This window comes from Dermochelys coriacea, chromosome 8, assembly GCF_009764565.3.
Source record: "Dermochelys coriacea isolate rDerCor1 chromosome 8, rDerCor1.pri.v4, whole genome shotgun sequence".
Classification (NCBI taxonomy): Eukaryota; Metazoa; Chordata; order Testudines; family Dermochelyidae; genus Dermochelys; species Dermochelys coriacea.
The window spans coordinates 73,715,685-73,736,658 of NC_050075.1; the positions used below are offsets into that span (position 1 = coordinate 73,715,685).

General features: G+C 39.3%; 2 protein-coding genes across 7 annotated transcripts in view; one reads left to right on the top strand and one right to left on the bottom strand.

Annotated features, from left to right (window-relative positions):
* The window catches only part of CNN3 (calponin 3), a 50,577-nt gene extending 46,021 nt beyond the window's left edge, over positions 1-4,556 (top strand). Inside the window, exons 5-7 of the mRNA XM_038412208.2 lie at positions 804-920; positions 2,643-2,789; positions 3,448-4,556. Of these exons, the coding sequence (XP_038268136.1) occupies positions 804-920; positions 2,643-2,789; positions 3,448-3,795 (612 nt within the window). The 3' untranslated portion in view covers positions 3,796-4,556. The remainder of the gene's footprint in view (positions 1-803; positions 921-2,642; positions 2,790-3,447) is intronic.
* SLC44A3 (solute carrier family 44 member 3) overlaps positions 1-20,974 on the bottom strand; it is an 86,464-nt gene that overhangs the window by 7,494 nt on the left and 57,996 nt on the right. For 3 of the 6 annotated variants that reach the window (XM_043490532.1, XM_043490534.1, XM_043490535.1), the window contains 3 exons: positions 17,854-17,991; positions 17,007-17,243; positions 11,260-15,405 (listed from right to left, as the gene is read on the bottom strand). In XM_043490532.1, the coding sequence (XP_043346467.1) occupies positions 15,265-15,405; positions 17,007-17,243; positions 17,854-17,991 (516 nt within the window). In that variant the 3' untranslated portion in view covers positions 11,260-15,264. Of the gene's footprint in view, positions 1-10,058; positions 10,174-11,259; positions 15,406-17,006; positions 17,244-17,853; positions 17,992-20,974 lie in introns of those variants that run through there. The other 3 variants (XR_006273671.1, XM_043490531.1, XM_043490533.1) reach the window with 3 other exon arrangements.

The window sequence follows — 20,974 nt, forward strand, 5'->3', positions numbered from 1 at the left end:
GTAACTTTGCTAATGGTAGCTTGATATATACTAAAGCTATGCTTGCAGGGAGCAGAAGCCAAGAGGGCTAGCTGTCCGTACAGGACAATGTTTTTTCTGTGGACTGGGAATGTCCTAGGTCTGTGAGGTAGGAAGGCCTTGTACTCAGAACACACACAGCAGCCAAACCCATTCACTAGAGGAGAAGTCTGAGAATGTGGAGGTTAACCTTGGAATCCTTAATATCTTTAGACCCTCCCCAGCCCATGGATTTTTCAGGGTAAATACGACCAATGAATCACATGTATTATTCCTTTTGTATTTCACAAGGCTATATGAATAATTACTATTGTGGTTGGCTATGTAACCAGTAGAAAAAATCCTGCCAAAGAACACTTACCTCATTGTACAGGATGACTGTAGTTGAATATTAGAAAATGTTTCTAGCAGTAAAAGCTATACATACTTGACAAAGTCTTACATTTAGTAATACTTTCTCTTTTCAAGCAAATCTAAAACTTGCTGGCCAATATTTTTAAGAAGTGATTAATGATTTTAGGTGGTGGTTTTTTAGTTCCCTTAGTGACACCTTAAAGGGACTGATTTTCAGAGTACAAAGATGCAGCACTTTCTGAAAATCAGGCCCACATAAGGCATCTTAAATTTGGGACCCAAAAGTTAAGGCACTCAATTATTAGTCACTTTTGAAAAGCTTAGCCTGCTGTCCATGGATGGGGTGTAATTCCTTCAAGAAGTTCTAGTGGCAAGAAGTATGATTTGAAAAGTGAGTGTGTTCACTTTTTGAATGACTTGTTTCTACTTAGGCAAAAACCAAAGGATTCCATACCACAATTGATATCGGTGTCAAATATGCAGAAAAGCAAGCAAGGAGTTTTGATGCAGGAAAACTAAAAGCTGGCCAAAGTGTAATTGGCCTGCAGGTAAGCATGAGATTAAAGTTTTGTGTATGGTAAACCAAATTGCGAAGCCATCCTCAAATGTGATAGATAATTTGCTGTTTGAAAAAGCAATTAAGGCCTGTCTATAAGAACATTTAGTGGATGGCAAATGTAAATCTACAACACGCTAGCCTGCTACATACGAACTGTCCATGTGGACATTGCCATTGCAAACTACAAGTTCTATCGTGCACTTTGTAGTACCCAGCAGCAGGCTCGTGTGAGGTAGATTTATACCGCAGCTTGCTGCCTGCTGTTTATGTAGACAAGCCCTAAAATGGGTTGCTGGTTTCTCACCTAGAACAAGTTCTCTTTCTGCAGTTAGTGTGCGGTTTGTTTTCTGTCCTTGTAAACAATTGATAGGATTTCTAAAATTGAGTGATAGTCAGTGAAAGAAGTTTCTTCCTCTACTGTAATCTCTAAATTAGGCTTGGCAGAATTAGATATTTATCAATAAATGTTAATTTCACTGTACACACACAAGTAGATAAAAAATATTTCCATTCCTACTCGTGAAAATGTACAAATGAGCAAAGAAAGAAAAATGCTGTTTGAGAACTTGAGTCCTACTTACTGTTTATAAAACGTATTGTTTTGCCAGCATTAGAAGAGCTGGAACAGGGGGTGCTGTTTAGGTAGCTTTAAACTTTTTGAATTGCAGCACCTGCTATCATTAAATAATTATTCACTGACCCCTTTCATCTCCCCATATGTTCCTGCAACTGTGAAAATTTAAATTGGCAAAAATGAAAAAAAAATGCATAACCTATAATTTTACATAACTGAATATTTCAAACCAATGATCATGCTTAAAAATAAACATTGATCTGTCAAAAAATAGAATTCTGCTAGGCCTAAATATAATAGGGATAGAGAAGTGGGTTTAATGGTTCTTGTAAACATTGTTTCTCTATCCCAAAAAATAGTGGTTTAGAAGCAAGTTAGAAGCTTGCTGGATGCAGTGCTACTTTGAATTTTGAGGGGTCTGTTCTTTCCATTTTGTGTGCTAATCAGTCAGAATAAGACAATAGCATCAAATGTTAATTTGTTGTACCACACAACTGCAAGTACTGTAGAACCTTGGGAGAGGAGGTTGTTCTTTCAAAAGTTTACAACTCAATACTGCTTTGAAACTTTTACTATGCAGAAGAAAAATGCTACTTTGAACTATCTTAACTTAAATGAAACAAGCAGTTTCCTTGCCTTGTCCTTTTTTTTTTTTTTTAAACTTTCCCTTTTTTAGTAGTTTACATTTAACACAGTACTGTATTTTTTCTTTCTCTGATATTACCCTGATTGTGTACTTCTGGTTCCAAAGGAGGTGTGTAGTTAGCTGGTCAGTTCGTAACTCAGGTGTTCATAACTCTGAGGTTTTACTGTAATATGATATGAATTAGCCTTTCCATCATATACCATATGGCTAAAATATGCGTTAGTGCACAAAATGAAATTAGGTTTCTCTCTCTAATCAGCACCCGGTTGGACATTGCCATTGAAATATGGCATTGGATTACTTGTCATTCTTTGCTCAAGAGAAGCTCAGTATCTGTTTAGAAGTGAACATTAAGGTCAATGGCTAAGCTGTAACTGCTTTCTCTATGTTAAAATCCAACCAATGCTATTGTTTGGATCTCTGTTCTTGGACTAGGTCTCCTTGAGTTGCTATATCACTCCCCCCTCACCCTTTTCTGTGTTTTTATAAAGATGGGAACCAACAAGTGTGCCAGCCAGGCAGGTATGACTGCTTATGGGACCAGAAGGCATCTCTACGATCCAAAAATGCAAACTGATAAACCATTTGACCAGACAACAATTAGCCTACAGATGGGTACTAACAAAGGGGCCAGTCAGGTAAGCAAGGTTACATGTGATACAGTATTTCAAAATCAGCTATTGTCATTACACTGCAACACTCGAGGGGGCAGGCAGGCAGGTGACAGACTGAAGGGTTGGATCTGCATCTTACTAAGGAAGTCTTTAGCTGAGACCTAGGGAGGGCACAATACCAGTAGTGCTTCCTTGTAATGATTCAAGAGCTGAGTCGCTTGTGGGTACATGATCTACTTCCTGCTGAAAAGAACTAGATGGAACAAAAAACAGTGCCTACAGCTAGCCCCTTTCTCTGGCTGTATTGTCAGAAAAGTAAGGGGAAACTTCATTTCACATACTCACTAGCCAAAACTAAAATGAAAGACAGCTCCCTGGGCAGTATCCTGGTTGAATGTCCACCACCCCCTTTGCAACATCTAAAAGAGGGGCATGCTGGGCTTCTCAGCAGGGCCTTCCCACTAGGGGTGTAGAGCTATAACTTAACTTTTTTCACTGGTGTGTGTAATAGGTGTTAACTGTTGGTCCTGTAATATTATTGTATTTTTAGTCACTTTTTCCATTCAGCTTGTACAAGTGGATGCTGTACATACAGAACTGAGTGAAATTCATTGTCAAGATTCTTAACTGAATTTTAGAGTATCCTTACCATAATGCTTGCTTTATTATCCTGTTTCACTAGGCTGGGATGCTGGCACCAGGCACCAGAAGAGATATTTATGACCAGAAGCTCACATTACAGCCAGTGGACAACTCTACTATTTCACTACAAATGGGTACTAACAAAGTGGCTTCCCAGAAGGGAATGAGCGTGTATGGGCTTGGACGACAAGTGTATGACCCCAAATATTGTGCTGCTCCAACAGAACCTGTAATTCATAATGGAAGCCAAGGAACAGGAACTAATGGGTCAGAAATCAGCGATAGTGATTATCAGGCAGAATATCCAGATGACTATCATGGCGAGTACCAGGATGACTATCAAAGAGATTACCATGGTCAGTACAGTGACCAGGGCATTGATTATTAGATCTGAATCACATGCTCAGTATATTAGTCCATTATTTTATTCAGTAAAAACAAAACTAGCCTTGTGGAATTGTTACCCGTCTTCCTACACACTATGCTTAATGTTCCTAAAGAAAGATTGCCTTACATACATTCCTTTTTCCTTTCTCTGCCTTTTCCCTCTTCTAGTTGCCTTTAGTGCTGTAACAGTTGTAGTCTACAGCATAACCAATAACTGCATATGAAGTAAAAAGGAATACTGTGAAAGGGGAGTACTCTTGTAAAGCCAATTATTTTAAGACAGATCTATGCATCTTCACAATCCCCTACTTAAATAGGTATTTACACACCACATCCACCCCTCCTTTTACTTATTTAGTACTTACCTAATTTCTGCATGGAACACTGAAGACTTCCATGCTTATGTTAAATGCTAAAAGTTAAGCTGCAGTATATTAGTAAATAATTACTTTATTTCTGCAGTATGGTTTGCTTTTTTAAAGTCAGACAGTAGACAGGATAAATGTGCATTTGTGATTGTGTATTCATTCCATTATCTAAACTGACCAAACTCCTAGAATAGTTGTTTTACTAAAAAGGGAGCTTGTACAAAGTCCTTGAGCCCACAGAAGTCCCATGTTTTGATGGTGCATTTATTTTTATTGTATGTGCCATAATATATCCATGTAGAAATGCTTTCTTCCTTGAACTGTATTTATTGCCACATTTCTCATCATAAACTGATCCCATTGTATTTTTATAAATATTTTTTTTCTTGAAGGTACATGACTTTGATGTCTCATTTATTTGTTACATTACTATGCTTAGAACATTAGTTACCACAGAAATTATTTCCAAATCTTATTCTTGACTATGTCAAGGTAATCTAGAACCCCCACAGCTCAGGAAATGTGAGAATGGTTCTGAAAAAAATTCTAGTGGACCTGTGTCAGGCCAGAGTATGAAATGTTCTTTTCAACATCAGAATCCTAGAAAGGGAGGTGATCCCCTGCCCCTGCAGATCCCAACTGGGAGCAGCATACAGAAGAGAATACTCTCTTCAATCCCATGAGCTACTGGGTGGAGCATCTGTAGGGTTTCACTAGGTAGTCCTCCCTAACGTTGAGAGCAATATTGTCTAACTATGCATTCTGCAGGAATCCGCTCTGCTTATCCTTGCTCATTCCCCCAGACACCTCTAGGTATGAAGCAGACCTCAACTTGAAACATGGAGTTTGTACTGACCCTGTGAGAATAATCTGTGGAGGGGAGAATAGCAGTTTATGATGAAAATGCAATTACAAAATCCAGAATCTTACAATTTGGGAATAGGAGAGTTCATTTATCAACACAATGAGGAGTTGCAGAATTACTACAGAGCCTCGGCTTTGGCCTAAACCCTTGACATGGACAGCATGTACATTCATAGAATATCTGCTGCTCAGAGGTGGTGCTTCAACTAATGCTTAACAAGTTGCCAGAGCATTAAGTGTAGCATTCAAAAACTGCAAGCATACAAATCTTAGGCAGCTGCCAGCAAACAACAAAAAATAAGGGCATTATTTGTGAGTGGAACAGAAGGCTGTCTCCCTCTGTGTAGACTACTGAGAAGCAACACTAAGGGTTTGTCAACACTTGAAACACTACAGTGGCATCACTGTAGCATTTCATGACATACCTATGATCACAGGAAGGCTTTGCCTGTTGTTGGTGTAGGTAATCCACCTCTTCCATCAACCTAGCACCGTCCACACCAGGGGTTAGGTTGGCCAAACTGTTGCTCAGGGCTGTGGATTTTTAAAACCCCTGAGCAAGGTAGCTGTAGACTAGGCCTATCTTATTTGCCTTCTCTTGCCACTTTAACAATGGCCTAACCCTAGGGCTCACAGAGATGCTAACAAGGCTGTCCCAACATTAGCAGTGGAGGGGGACAGTTGATAAGGTCCTTGATGTGAGTACTTAGAGTCATGCTAATAGCAAGCAGCCTCAGCTTGTGAAGGGCCCTTCCTTGAGGAAGATAAACAAACTGCTTGTTTGTTACCAAGTTCCTGCTGTTTGCTTTTGATATGGTTTGATATCAGACATTTTCAGCTGGCCTGATGACTCTAGCTTAGCTATTTATGTCTAACTAACAAATCATCCTGAAGTAGCTGCTTGAGTCAACAGAATTAAAAACAACCATTTCACATATTAAGGGAGGAAAAGAACTGTCCATCAAACCTGTGAACTACATTTTTACTGCAGTTAGTTCTGTATAAAACAGCATAGGAGTTCAATCCCTATGAAAGTAATTAATCTTAGTGCACACCTATCATGTTAAACAAAATGCTTAAAAGCAGTATTATGACTACTATGTCAGTTATGTCATATGGATTAGTTTCCTGGAGCTTGTGGGTTTGTTTGTTTTTAAATAAACTTGCCTTGCTCATTAGGACCACAATCCTGGTCCAATTGAAGTCAATAGTACAGGATCAGACTCAAATACATACATTATTTTCCCCATTATGATGCAACAGGTAACAAGTTAATTAGCATGTAATGTGCAAATCACTTTCCTCAATCTATAAACACAAGTTTTCATTTTTCAGTAGTTTAAGGCATTATGACTCTGAATTTAGTGGACAGTCCACACGAGGCATGAGGGAATACCCACATAGTGCTTAAAAACAAACTTCTATAAATTTCATACCAACTAACTAGTTGGTACGTACATGCATACAGTCACAAATGTCATTACCTGTTTTCTTAAAAGCCCATGTTTTGTGTACATTGTATTTCAAATTCATGTACTTTGAAATACACTAAAATTGATTAATACAATGTCAGTCACTTAATGCTGTACTGTCATGCTCATGACTTCCATGGGGCAGACCCATACATACCAGATTAGTGCTATACATCTGAAACAGGCTCCTGTACAGATTCTTACCTGCAACATCCCTTCTGATTTTGAAGTTCCTCACTAAGAAGTGTGAGTGCCTGTCAACTGCCAAATTTTATAAAGACCTTTGTCCACAGAAAAGGTACTGTAAGGGCAGTAGCATTGCAGCCTTCACCACACTGTCTTAAAGCTGGTCTTAGATGAGAAGGTATGTTTTTCAAACAGACCTTCCTTTCCTCTACCATTCTAGAAAGACTTATTGAGTTAAGGCCCTTACTCATCCAGACTCATGGAAATTCTATTTAGCAGCACAGGCCTTGCATTGAGGAAAAAGCTACTCTTCAGCAGTAACTGATACCCTCCTAACTTTGTGATTTAATTCTTAATCTGACTCCATTATGCTCTGTAGACTGATTAAAATTAAGGGAATGTTTATTAGTTGTTATAACTTGTTTATCAATTCTTAAGATAGTCCTTTTGGAAGTGGTCTCTCTGAAGAGTTCTTTAGAAGGGAAGCCCAACCCCACTCAGCCACATGCAACAGGTTTGGTCCTGCCTCTTAATGTAGAAGATCAGAGGAATGGAGAGCCAAGACATACATCAGATTTTACTTTTAAGAGCCTGCAAAAAAATGAAACTGGCCAACCTAGTTTTATAGCAACATGTAACAGCATAAATGGTGAAAAGTAAGTAAAGGCAACGGAATATAGAACATCAAAAGACTAAACGCATTAAATTGGCAGTTGCACCTGACAACATTTGATATTCAAGAGCTCTAAAGTACCTTTGAAAATGATCATTTAGGCATTCTTTGAAAGAGACGTAGTTTAAACGTATTTGGGAAGTGTGCCTTTCACACAAAAGCTCATGTTCCTATTTAAATGCTTAATCTCTAGAATTGTCCTTCCTTTTCCACTTCTAGCAGACCTAGCCATGGAGAGATGGCATATACGGCATAAAATAAACCAAAAACTCAAACAATCGGAAACCATTAAAAGACTTATGTGGGAGAACATGCAGATGAAACAATGATAGAGGACTACTGTTAGCTTAGTCTGGGAATTAAATGCAATATAGCTTAACTGTCCTCAAACACACTGGAGTTAGAGAAGGTAGCTAGTCAGTAATCCATCCACACATTTTCTTAACATACTCAAATTCTTCAGGGCAAGGAAAAATCTTTCCTTTGTAATAACACTACAAGTTTAAGGGACTATACACATTATAAGACAAGAACGGAAAATCCAGGACTTACTTTTGAGAAGAAACGATATGTTGTTTGGTAGGATACTGAATGGCCATGGATACTTATCAGGTTTCGGAAGTCTTAAGATTTTCTGAATTGAGGTAGGGGTTAGAGCACTCAGTTTTTTAAAACAGGAATGTGCACAAGGTAGGTAAAATGGTATCTTTTATTGAACCAACTTCTGTTGGTAGAAGATACAAGCTTTCAAGCTAGACAGAGCTCTTCAGGTTCTGAAGAAGACCACCTCTGCACTGCTTGAAAGCTTGTACCTTCTAACAACAGAAGTTGCTCTAATAAATTACCATCTCGTCTCTCATACATCCTGGGACCAATATGGCTACAACTCCACTGCAAACAATATGGAAGATACTGTACTTAAAGATCATGTCTCCTTTTCTTTGGCTTTAAGGTCCTTGCACGGCTTTAAATTTACCATTATAAACTATACTCCAGTTTCTGACATAGCATCTTAAGTTTTTTTCTATTTTTAAATTTCTTGTAAAATAAAATTTTATAAATGATTTTCTACTTTCCTATTGGTGTTTAGAAGTCTTTTCAGCAACAGAGAAACTGATTATACAAAAAGTGCTATTAAATGCACAAAACAAACTTACATGATAGATTTTTTTCTATCAATTACTTTAAGTTATAGTTGCACTACAGGTTGCTTGCATCTATCATGGCCACTACATTTTCAGTCAAGGACTATTTTCAAAATGATTATGTACCTTTAAAATAAGTCTGTGCTGTTTAATTAGGAAGAACTCTTGAGTGGGTGAAGTACATTATATGCTGTCCTCCGTTTGGCCTGAAGGCTGCTGATCTAACTTGAGGACATTGGGTCACAGGACTAACCCTATATAAGTTGTCCTGACACTGTCTAAAGGCAGGATAGATATTCAAAGAGACAAAGATAGAATACAAATGAATCATTAATGATAACTTATCAAAGATAAGTGAGAAAGTCTGTTAGCCTTTGTCTTTGCCAATTGGATAGAGCAGCTATTAGTATGTGCAGGCTCTCACATAGTAGGAATTCACTTCTGGGAGCCAGAAATGAATTCATTTTAGTCCGCCTCACAAAATACCAGCATAGTTTGATATACTTCTGTTGAACATAGGTGTAGACATGACTGGAGAAGCTTTCACAGTGTCTGGCTGAGCTATGTGCCAAATGTTCCAGCTCATTCTCCTTTCATAGTAGAACCTCAGAATTATGATCACCAGAGTTACGAACTGACCAGTCAACCACACACATTATTTGGAACCAGAAGTGCACAATCAGGCATCAGCAGCAGCAGCAGAGAGAGAGAGACACACAAAAAGCAAATACCGTAGAGTACTGTGTTAAATGTAAACTACTAAAAAATTAAGGGAAAGCAGCATTTTTCTTCTTCATAGTAAAGTTTCATTGTATTAAATCAATGTTCAGCTGTAAACTTTTGAAAAAACAACCATAACATTTTGTTCAGAGTTACAAACCTCCTCCATTCCCAAGGTGTTCGTAACTGTGAAGTTGTACTGTACTAAAACTCTCCCAACGCTGGACCCAATTGCCCTGTCCCAAGGGAAGAACCTCAGTAGGGGGCTAAAGGGGAAGAAATCTCCATTGTATTTCCCTTGTGGAATTTTCTCTCCAGTGCATGGGTTTTCAGGCCAGGCTTGCTGCCCACATGGAAAAAGCTGCAGGGTCTGCCCCCAAAGCTTAAGTTCTCCTGGGACAAGCAGGAAACTGGGTCCATCCTCATAGAGGACCTGTGTCTCTGACCACCCCAGTAACAGTCGGGCTTTCACAGCCAGTGGCCATCCCTGCAATCTCTTATATACAGCCTCTAGGGATCATCCCACCAACTGCCTGCTCCCCTAACCTGCATGGATTCCCAGACCTACAGAGTGTGGTAATGTCTGGCTGAAAAGGTGGGGGATAAGGAAATACTGACACAGAAATGTCTAAGTCTCCTTTTCACATGGTGGGGGGAGGAGGGGGAAGAATCCATAGATTTCAATGGAATGGTCTGACCGCTTTTTATTAGAAGACAAGAGAATTGCCACCAATTGCCTTCGCTGCCTCTGATATTTCCTCAGTTACTAAACAAACTGTCCTCCTTCACCTCTGAGTTTGTTCTTTAGGGCAGCAAAGACAAGAACTTTCTCTTACCTGCAGAAATGTTCCAGCTCATAGACTGAAACCATCTACTGCCTGTATAGTTCTGCTAAAGACACCTTCTGGTCTCCCACTCAGTCCTGCCCTCAAACAGGCAGTTAAAGCAGCTCTGGGGAAGAAGGGGGGAAAAAAAAAAAAAAAAAGGATTGTGTAGCACTGGTAAATATTGACATCAGATCTAGATTAAGCAAATTTTAAAAATTCACTGTAATAGCCTGATTTTTTGAAATCCTTTCCAATTTCCTCCCAAGAGAGAGAAAAATGGACCCATGTATCTCACAGAATGAGAAAATTTTGACCTCATGAAAATGTATGACATCCAGGAACCAAACCCAACCCCAGAGCTCAACGAAACTTCAATTGTGCATAAAAAGACATTCCCTGATGCTCTTTGAGGGTTTTATTATTTAAACTTTTTGTCTACTCCTTCAGCATCTCTTCTGGAGGCTCCTCTCTCCCAGAGTCTTCTTAGGACTCCATCCTTTGTCATCTTTTCACTCTCTCCCCATGAGGTAATTTCCTTCACTCCCCAAACTACCACTTCTGTGCCAGAAACTTCCACATCTACTTCTTCACCCTAGTATCTCAACCTCTGTCCAATCACATCTGCCTCTATACCATTTAATCCTATGATCTCAGAACATAAAAAGCCCAGCTTATTTTCCCTGCTTTCTGTCACATACAAAATGTCTGTTCATTTTTATTTACAAACATTAGTACATCTAGAGGATTTATCCCTCATCTGCCCTGCAGAGAGGGGCCAAAGGGCTGTTCATAATTTTCCTCTATTTAAAACCATTCCTCACCAAGATCATCCATCCACCTGCACAAAAAAACCCCTCCCCAAACCAAAAAACAACTGACCAACCTCCCACAAACCCCACATACCTTGTAGCCATTGTCTTGGCTGAGGGAAACTGGAGATAATTTCCTTCCAATGGCTTCAATGTTGCTCCTTAATTGGGTGTAGTGGTTATTAAGGGATATTAAATGGTCCAAATGGGAATGATCTAAAAGAACCTTCTTTACAGTTCTGTGCATCAACTGACCCGGGGACTACTGGCCAATATTTTCCATATAGGTGCATACAGAATTACTGGTGGGTCACATCAGCTGACTTATCAAGAGGGTCCGATACCAAAACGATAGCTCTTGGACTTTGTAAACTTACGGTTTTTAAGCAGCACCACAAATCTTACAGGAGATTTGTTTATTAATTCAACTTTTATAAAACATCATAAATACTTTTACATTTTTTAATAAAATCAGCTATGCTGGAAAAATCCATTACTGTACATAAAAAATTAAACAATTAAATCTCTAATTTTTTCTTCAGTGCAAGAGGTACAAACCAGGGTTTACACATCTAAAAATTACTTTGTCCCAACGTATCTGTAACCTTCACTTTGTTTTGTCTGAATTTCTGCTATTACTGCTTAGCCTGCATGCTTTCAAGGTCAATCTCAACTTCAAGTCTACAATGGGGGGGGGGGGGGGTCAAATATGTAGCCACTGGCCCTGATAACTTTGTCAAAATATTTGTAAAATGTGATCTTTCAAGAAAATAAAGGGGGATTGTGCACTCTTGTATCTGTGTATCCAGGATTTTCTTTGGTGGCGAAACTATTTTGTATTCCACTTTTGTGCTTTTCAATAATTTTTGACTAAATTCACCAAAAGTACAAGTATTGAAGACACCAAGCACAGACATTCATAATCAGAATAATAAACTTAAAACCATGAATTCTAACTGAAGAGCTTAGGTTATTTCTCTATACAATAATGCTATGAAAAAAAGTGTAAGTGCCTGAGGCCTGGTCTACACCTAAAACTTAGATCAACCTAGCTACATTGCTCAGAACTGTAAAAAATTTCGCACGCTGTGGGGGGCTAGGTCGACCTTACCCCCACTGTAGGTGTAGATAGGTAAAAGGATGAATTCTTCCATCAACCTAGGTACCATTTCTTGAGAGGGTGGATTTACTACAGAGACAGAAAACCCCTTTCCATCGCTGTAGTGTCTACGCTACAATGCTACTGCAGTATTGCTGCAGCACTTGTAGCATAGACATACACTGAGTCTGCAACCTCTTGAAAATAAATCAAGAAATAAAGTCACCAAAATATATGGTTATGAGCTGGATAAAACCTTGCTATGGGTGAATGGAAGGTTTGCCTCGGTATTGTGACAGAACACATAGAAACTGAGAATAGACTGAGGCTATGTCTACACTATCACTTATGTTGATCAGGGGTGTGAATAAGTCACCCACCGAGTACCATAAGTTACACCGTCCTAAGCCTGTTCTGGACATCTGCTTCTCCTGCCGACACAGTCGCCAACATTTGTTGGGGGTGGATTAATTAAGTCGGTTTGAGAACTCTCTCCTGTTGGCTTTGAGTGGCTCCACTAGAGATCTTACAGCACCACAGCTGCATCGGTACAGCTGTGCCGCTATAAGCTCTCTCGGGTAGCCACAGCCTGAGTGAGTGACACTGACAGGCTGAAGAAGCAGATGAAAGTGGGTGGCTCACCCTGGATGACACATAGGGAGAGGTTTTTGGGTCGGGTGCAGACTGAAAAGACTGCTCTTGGTGCTGTTAGCAAAAGCAGCTGTTTCCTGCTATTTGATTGCCTACGTGTTCAGAAAAACAGGACTTGGTACATTCATTGTAAATAACCAAAACTGCATCAAAGAAACACTTGACTTTCACCAATTTGTACTCCCACCTGAAACACTCACCAGGCCCCAAACTTTGACTAGTCACTTGGGTCAAAAAGGGGCAACAATACTGACTTTATCTCTGTGCTTGACACAATTTAGCAGGACATGGAATGGGTGCTGCTGCTGCAGAACATTTATCAGCCAACCCTGGCTTTATTGAGAATTATATTTTGTGCCTGGGTGACAATCATGCTGAGTTCTAAACACACGGAGTCAGATTCTCAGCTGATGTAAATTGTCATAGCTCCATTAAAATCAACTGGCAACCTTCTTCTCGGAGAGCTTGTCTTCACAGCAACGTAACTCGAGTTTGTACACTCAAAAAAACTGCATCTGAGCTAGCCTACCTCAAGCAAGAGCAACCACACTGTAAAAAAAAAAACATGGAGTTACAGAGTGATTTGATTACCAGTACAGAGTAATTGGATTAACAGAGTGATTGGATTAGCTGCTAATGACTTGTAACTCAAGCTGTTACACCCCTACAGCATTAGGAGCTTGAGCTTCAGCATCATTTGAGTCTCAAACTATCCCATCCCTTACCCGCCTAAACAGGCTCAAGCATAAACCACCATTTAAGGCTAATGTCTTAACTACTTAAAGTTAAGTCGCTGTAATTAAACAGCTGTTGCGTGTCCACACTAAGCTCCTTGTGTCAGCGGAGTATATCCACAGTAGCAGCTCTTGCACTGACACAGAAAGCAGTGCACTGTGGGTAGCTATCCCACTGTGCAACTGGTCGTAGGGTGTTTTGGAGAGGGTTTGCAATGTCATATGGGGGCAGGTTCAATGTCACATGATGCCGGTTTCTCAATCCCATCATTCCATGGGCATCCTACTAGGTTTCCAGCTGCTTTTCAACTGCCCTGGTAACCTGTGCGCCAGCCATCTGTGGCAGAACACATGGATCCTGCACTGCTCTTCAGTATTGTGCTGGCATTATAACCACAAGGCTATAAGAGGAGCTCAAGGCAGGGAGCTATTCACCAACACCCTGACCCCAGCCTCTTCCTTGTAGAAGCGGCATGTCTGCAGCTGCACACCAGAGGTGACTATTTGCCTTTCTATGCCTGCCACAGCTCTTTGAACTGCTGTACGTCCCTATTGGAGCCCTTCTCCTCCATTCCCCGAGCAAGTTTCTGAGGCTGGAGCGGAGCTGCACCTGCACAGCCTCCTCTCCCCCATCCAGGAGATCCACCACCGTGTACTCAAGGCAGGGTACTGCATGGAACCAGCATGCTCAGCTGGGCAGTTGCTCTGTGAGCTCTCCACCCTGAGCAAACAAGAAGAGCAAGTTCAAAACTTCCCTGGCCTTTAACAGGTGAGGGGCGTTCACTTGTATACCAGGCATCATGGCAGGGGAGTTCAAAATGGTGACCAGAGCTGTCAGGGTTGGCATTATGGGATACCTCCTGGAAACCACTTAGGGTGAAGTATGCAATGCAGTGTTTACACTGACACTGCATCACTAACTACGCTGCCCTAAGCTCTATTCCTCTAATCAAGGTGGTTTTATTTCGTCAGCGTAGCAGGCGAGTTAAAGCGGTGGGAAGAGCATTGCAGTGTGTACACGTCTAGTTAGGTAGACATAAGCTGCCTTATGTTGATAAAACTAGTGTAGTGTAGACATGGTCTAACTCAAGGTAGTGATTTGTGAGTGTGGATGGGAGTCTAGGGGTAACACTGAAAATAAAACTTGAGTTAATTGTGCTTGAAAACAAACTCTTAGTCTTTAAGTCTGAAACTGCATCTTGAGGGGGTATCTCCCTTCTTTCACCTCCTAATTTTTCAACAGTGTAAAGCACAATCAAACAAAAATGTCAGCTTAAACCATGGGTTTCAGCGTAGCAGCCGTGTTAGTCTGTATTCGCAAAAAGAAAAGGAGTACTTGTGGCACCTTAGAGACTAACCAATTTGTTATTTAAATTTTCCACCAAATGCATCTGATGAAGTGAGCTGTAGCTCACGAAAGCTTATGCTCAAAAAATTTGTTAGTCTCTAAGGTGCCACAAGTACTCCTTTTCTTTTAGCTTAAACCATGTACCAGATTCTCCACCACATTTGAGCACTGCTCAGTGCAGGAAACTGGGAAATCTACACTAGTCCCAGTGTGAATTAGAACAACCTAGCACTACAGTAATTTACACTTAAGGCCTTTTGAGCCTTTATGCCAATGTGGCTGCAAGGAACCCTGCCACATGCTCTCTCTGGGCCTCTTCATCCCTCTCTATGCTGGGGATGGAAAGGGTGGTTGGCACAAAAGCCAGTTCTGCCTGCTTTACACCAGCAGAGTTCATTGCTGGCCAATTATGGCCAAAATCTGGCCCTGAGCTTCCAGTGTCAATAACAGTGATTAGTATGAAGGGATGAAAGCCCTGGGGCTCAACAATCTGGCTGCTGAAAGAAATCACAAAGTAGAAAATAAATATTTACAGTCTATCCCCATTCTTGTAGTACATCTGGGAGACAATATGTTATTTGATGTCCTCATCACATCGTCTTTGTTCCCGTTTCACCATAGGCTGTAGTTCTGTACCATCTTCATTGTTTCGGGGGGTCTTTTGCTTTCTGTTTTTTCCCCACTCTGTTAGCTTGTTGCTGTGATTCACAAAACTCTACAAAGCAGATATAAAGGACAAGGTCATCCAGAAATTTAAACTGTTATATAAATCAACAACCTGATGAATCACTGAAAAGCAGAACAATTAGCATGGAGCGTTAAACCCTTTAACTAGTTCAAGTGGATGACATTGGAACCTGGCTATGTCTAGTGGGATGATTACAGCTGTTGAGGAGAGGGCACTCTCTCTACAACCTGCCTTACTGGAAAGCTTCATTTCCCTCTGGCCCCAAGGGCATGGCAAGTTGCCCAGGGAGTTAAGGCCAAGGTTGGAGAGTCTGGCAGTAGGGATTAGGAAAGAAAGTAGACAGCAGTGCAGTGCAGGCAGGGAGTGGCTATAAATTGCCTTCTTGAGGCAAAAATTAAAGTTATACACATTCTGACATTTGACAAATAGTTAGTGGCTGACAGAAGGAGAAGTATCTCATTTAAGATGGAAAAGTTTGGAAGGCAAGACTCCAAAGGTTCCACACTCAGGAATGTATTGCTATTCATGACAGAACGTAAGCATGTGGTTAAGTGCTGTCCTGAATCGGGGCAAAAAAACCAAACAACTGTCTTCTTTTGGCCAAAGGGTTAAATTCATTTATTACAAGTTTGGGTGTTTAAAAAAAAAAAAACCCCAAAAAACCGAATTCTGTGAACATTACAAGGAAAGTAACAACTACCATTTCAAATCAGATATTATGGCATTTTTTCTGACGAAATCCATCAAGAGCATCCATACTGTATGGGTTTTTCTGGCTGCTAAATTTATTTTTCATGGACCAGTAACACTGTCTTTGTCACATGGCATGTGAGGAAAAATGCAGATCTGTCCAGAAAACAGCATGAAAGGAAAGAACATCTGTCTCTTTAACCTTCCTCTCCATATGAAAGAGAAGGTATATGTACATTTAAACATTCCACATGTCTTTGTAACTAAAGTACCTTTTACCATCACTAACTACTGAACATTTGTTTAAACTAAAGCTGTCTTCCTAATCCTTCTAATGATTCTCCATGTAACATCAGGAGTCTGACACAGGAATTCCCATGGTACAGATAAACAACCCATTGGAAAGAGACTGTTTAAGTTTGCCAGACATGGATGAGGCTTGTTCAAAATTGTAGCGTCTTCAGGGCTCACCATAGCTACCTGAACAACTGCTGAAAACTAGAAGGTACATTTCTGGATGCAAGTTAAGATACATTACATCTACATTTCTAGTTTTAGGTCTTCATGATGTAGTTGGGGACTCTACATACTGGGTCACCTATTAATTTGTTAAGCACCAATAATGTATTTAACCTTTGCAAAACACAAACAAAGATGGTCTTTATCCAGAGAGGCTGGGTCTAAAAGACTGAAGCAGATGCACTGGGAGACCCAATGGGAAGTGTTAACTTTATTATATAATTTATATCCTTTAGTCCAAATCATCTAAGGAGCTGGAGAAGGCATTTATTGTAGGTTAGTTTTTAAGGGGGGGGGGGGAAGAGTTGGAGGAAGAGCGAATCTTAGGCACTAGAACACCACTTGATTAATATACTATTAAAACATATTACTTAATTTATCTGCCTGCTAATATGTCTACGTTACTGTCAAGAGTTTACCAGTAATTCTTGATCCATGAAATATGGCTTCTCTGGAGATCCATCATTTGTTTCCATATCAACAGCAAAACAAAAAAACAGGGCATCCATGACCACTTCGAATACCGACAAAAAGCTGTGGGCTACCAAGCAGGCAAAAAGTGCAACTAGCAACAGAGGAACTACCCATACATGGAACTCACGATGGTAGTTAAATGCCATTAACCCTCCAAAAACAGTGAAACATACCACAAATACCTGTATAAAGGGGAAAAAAGGAAGCAGCTATATTACAATATGCATCAAAGCTACAGCAAATATTTTACTGGCTGATGTTTTAAAGACAATTTCTTTCATAAAGGGGAGAGAAGGCTTGAGACCAATCAATTTGAAACTATCTACCTGTTCACACAGGACACACGTGGGTACACAGATTTACTATCATTGTTATTCTTGTCCTCCCATCCATGTCCCTTCTATATGTTTGTTATACCCACTTGTCATGCCTTGTCTTAAATTAGATTAAGTTCTAAGGGGCACTAACTCTTTCTTACTATGCATTTGTACAGCATTTAGTGCAATGAGGTCTCTGGATGCTTCTGTAATACTAATGATAATAATGAAGTAAATATAATAAGCAGTGAACTAAGTTCCTCCAACAAAAATGCAAGAACCTGATTCCCCTTTCACCAAGCCCATTTTACATCAGTGTAACTCCATGACTTCAACATGACTACTCCTGATTTAATTAGTGTATGTGAAAAGAGAATCAGTCCCTAATCTTTGTCTTCATTATTACAGGATTCAGCCTATAGTTAGTCTATAATTAGGAGTTTATTCATAGACTTTGTAAATTACAGTCTCTTACCTTTCCTAGAAAAATGATGAAGTCTCCAAAGCAATTAATGAATGCTATATTAGCAGAATTCTTTGCTAAAATAAAGAGAGCATCCTTTGCCGAGGTACAAAAATTTGTCCCATTTATGGCCGTTGTGGTGTATACATGCTGAAATGAGAGAATAAAAAGGTAAAGTGATTGGAAAAAAAACGTAGAAATCTTTTAATCTGGAATTTACTACAGGAAAAAGAAACCCTTAAAATATCTTTGGAAATACTGATGATGTGCTTGCACATACAAGAGTTATTTTGCATACTCTTGCAGTTTAACTAAGCAAGTACAACTATGCCTGTAACTTCAAACTGACTTTTCACATAACTTTTACACTGGGTAAATAAGGACAAAAGAAACATTTCTATTTCTGAAACTACCTCTTTCCAATTTCTTTTGGACCGATGAAGAGCCACACCCATGTCCTTTGGTAATGAATAACTAATATGACATATAAATTACAATGAAACTCGTTTCTGGACATATGCCATGCTGGCAGCCTTTTCTATGTATATGCCAGCTAGACTGTTGTAGTTGGTAAATCGTGTAAGTGAAACAAAGGTAACACTTCTTATTACACTTTTCACATTAAAAAAAATCAATGATTAAACAAGTTTTATGTGTGTCCCTTTCACTTGCTATTGAGCCTTTGAATTTTCATGGACCCATAACCATAAAAAAAAAAACGCTTCGCAGAAAGACAAAAGAATAATGAAAGAGTGACAGGGAGTGTCGGGACTAGATCAGTTTGTCCTATGTGGGGAAAACTTATGTTGATTTCAGTGGAAATTGCGGGCACTCATGATTTTCAAGTAGGTACCAAGAATTTTGCAAGATTAATCTTAAATTGTCTTCGGGTGGAGTTTTGCAAAGGCAGACTGGAGGATAGGCTTATAATCTACTTCTATAGGATTCTTCTAGCATTTTTTCAAAATAGCTTATATCAACATAATGGATAGAAATCATCAATGAGGAGTTGAATTGGTATCTGAATAAGGAGCAAGAAAAACATCATTCTTGATATATAAAACAGTTATTCTATACTAGTTTTTGAGAAAAAAAGACAGATTATACAGTATTAAAAACGTTAGTTAAGTTTGGCATGCTCACTAACAGCATGCAAGAGTTTTTGTGCAAAAGGAATTTGACGGCCCCACCATTTATTTAGGTATTAGAATACTTTCTGCTTTGCTTGTGAGTGAAAAAAATTCTCAGCGTCTGCTGAAGAAAATATTTATTTCTGGTCCAACTTTCCACTTTTTCTTATTATAAATCAAAATGCAGAACTGCCCAGCACAGCTTCTATCTACTTTACATATTCCTGCGATGCCCAGTAATGTTCCATAACTTGATAACTAACATCTAGGCACCAAGTCCTGCTATAATATAAACTGATATGACTGTACCTTAAAATATTTTAAAAAGGGAATTCATAAAAGCAAATTAAGACTTTTAGAATAATTGTAGTAGCAGAATATTCATTTTATCTGATGAGACAAGGGAAATAATTTCAGTTCCTAAATCAGTGAAACTACACAGTGGGGACACGTAAGCAATGATGCTCTTTCATTGGGAAATTATTATATAGCACCAAATGTGTTCCAAGTGCTTCCACAGAGCTTAAAATAATTCATATCAAGACTGATTTCTACAGCATTGGGCAATACATACATAAGACAGCAGAATGGACACAGAGCACTATGTGGAATGTTTGCATGAATATCTGCTTGTTCATATTATTTAAATAAGTAGGTTAGAAAAACAGACTCCTGTACTAGACAGTTTCATTTCTACTCAAGCTGCTCCTTTCCCTTGCCAGTACTGTAACAATATCTGTGCAGGGTATAAAAATATTAGCTAAAGTATCTATTATTATTAATAATAATAATAACAACAACAACAAGCAATACTATGGGCATAGCATGTCTTCCATCTGAAGATTTCAATGCACTTTACAAACTTTGATGGATTTATCTAACACTCTGTAACACTATTTGCCTTCAGTATCATAAGCGTAAAGGCTATGTACCTGCTCCTGCTCCATTGAAGTGGATGTGTGTTTTGCCATTAACTTCAATGAAAGCAGGATTGGACCCTATTTATATAATTGGCACAGTCTCTTCTCTTGAATATTAAAAGAATAGTAAGCACTTTTCATTGTACAAACACTATTTCCATCCTTCAAAAGACAAAAAAAGCACTTTTCAGCTACGTTGGGTTGTGAATACCACCTGCATGATGCTTTGTGGTTCTACAAGCAAACAAAGCCGAAACAGAAGCAGCAGCAGCAGCACCATTTCTTCAACACTTTGAAATTTCAAAGAACCATATAAACATTAACTAAATCACCACAACACCCAGCAAGGCAGACAGGTAAGTAATAATGCAATATTACGGGAGTAAAAAAAGGCACAAAGAGATTAAGTGAGTTGTCCAAGGTCACAAAAGCAGTCAGTGACTGAGGCAGAATTAGAACTCAAGAGTTCCTGGCTTTCACAGTGCAGGCTAAATCTCCTAAACCAAGCTATCTCCATGCTTTGATCAAATTTACAGTTACAAAATAAAATGTATGGTTTAGAGAGTGCACAATTCCATGCACTTTAATCTCATTTTAGTAGTTTATTATACAAACAATGAAATAACATATTGGTCCCACACATATAAAACCTCAATCTCACAGTTCAGGTCTTTATGGTCCTAATCCATTAAACCACTTATGTACCTGCCTAATTTTAAGCGTATGAACAGGCCTACTGAAATAAACAGGACTACCTGCATGCTTGACATTAAGCACATTACTGGAGGGTTTTGCTGGATAGTGGCCTTAGCCACTGTGAAGAACTCGGGTCATTATGCTTGTACAATTTAAGAGTTCTGGTTGGTATTGTGAAGTTGATTTAGGAAAAACTGCTGTATCACAAGTATCTATATGTATGTGAAGCCACCACTGATGGCAGGTACACCCTAGACTGATTCAATGTGGATGCTTAGGACTCGGTGACCCTAGTCAGGTTTCAGAGTAGCAGCCGTGTTAGTCTGTATTCACAAAAGAAAAGGAGTACTTGTGGCACCTTAGAGACTAACAAATTTATTTGAGCAT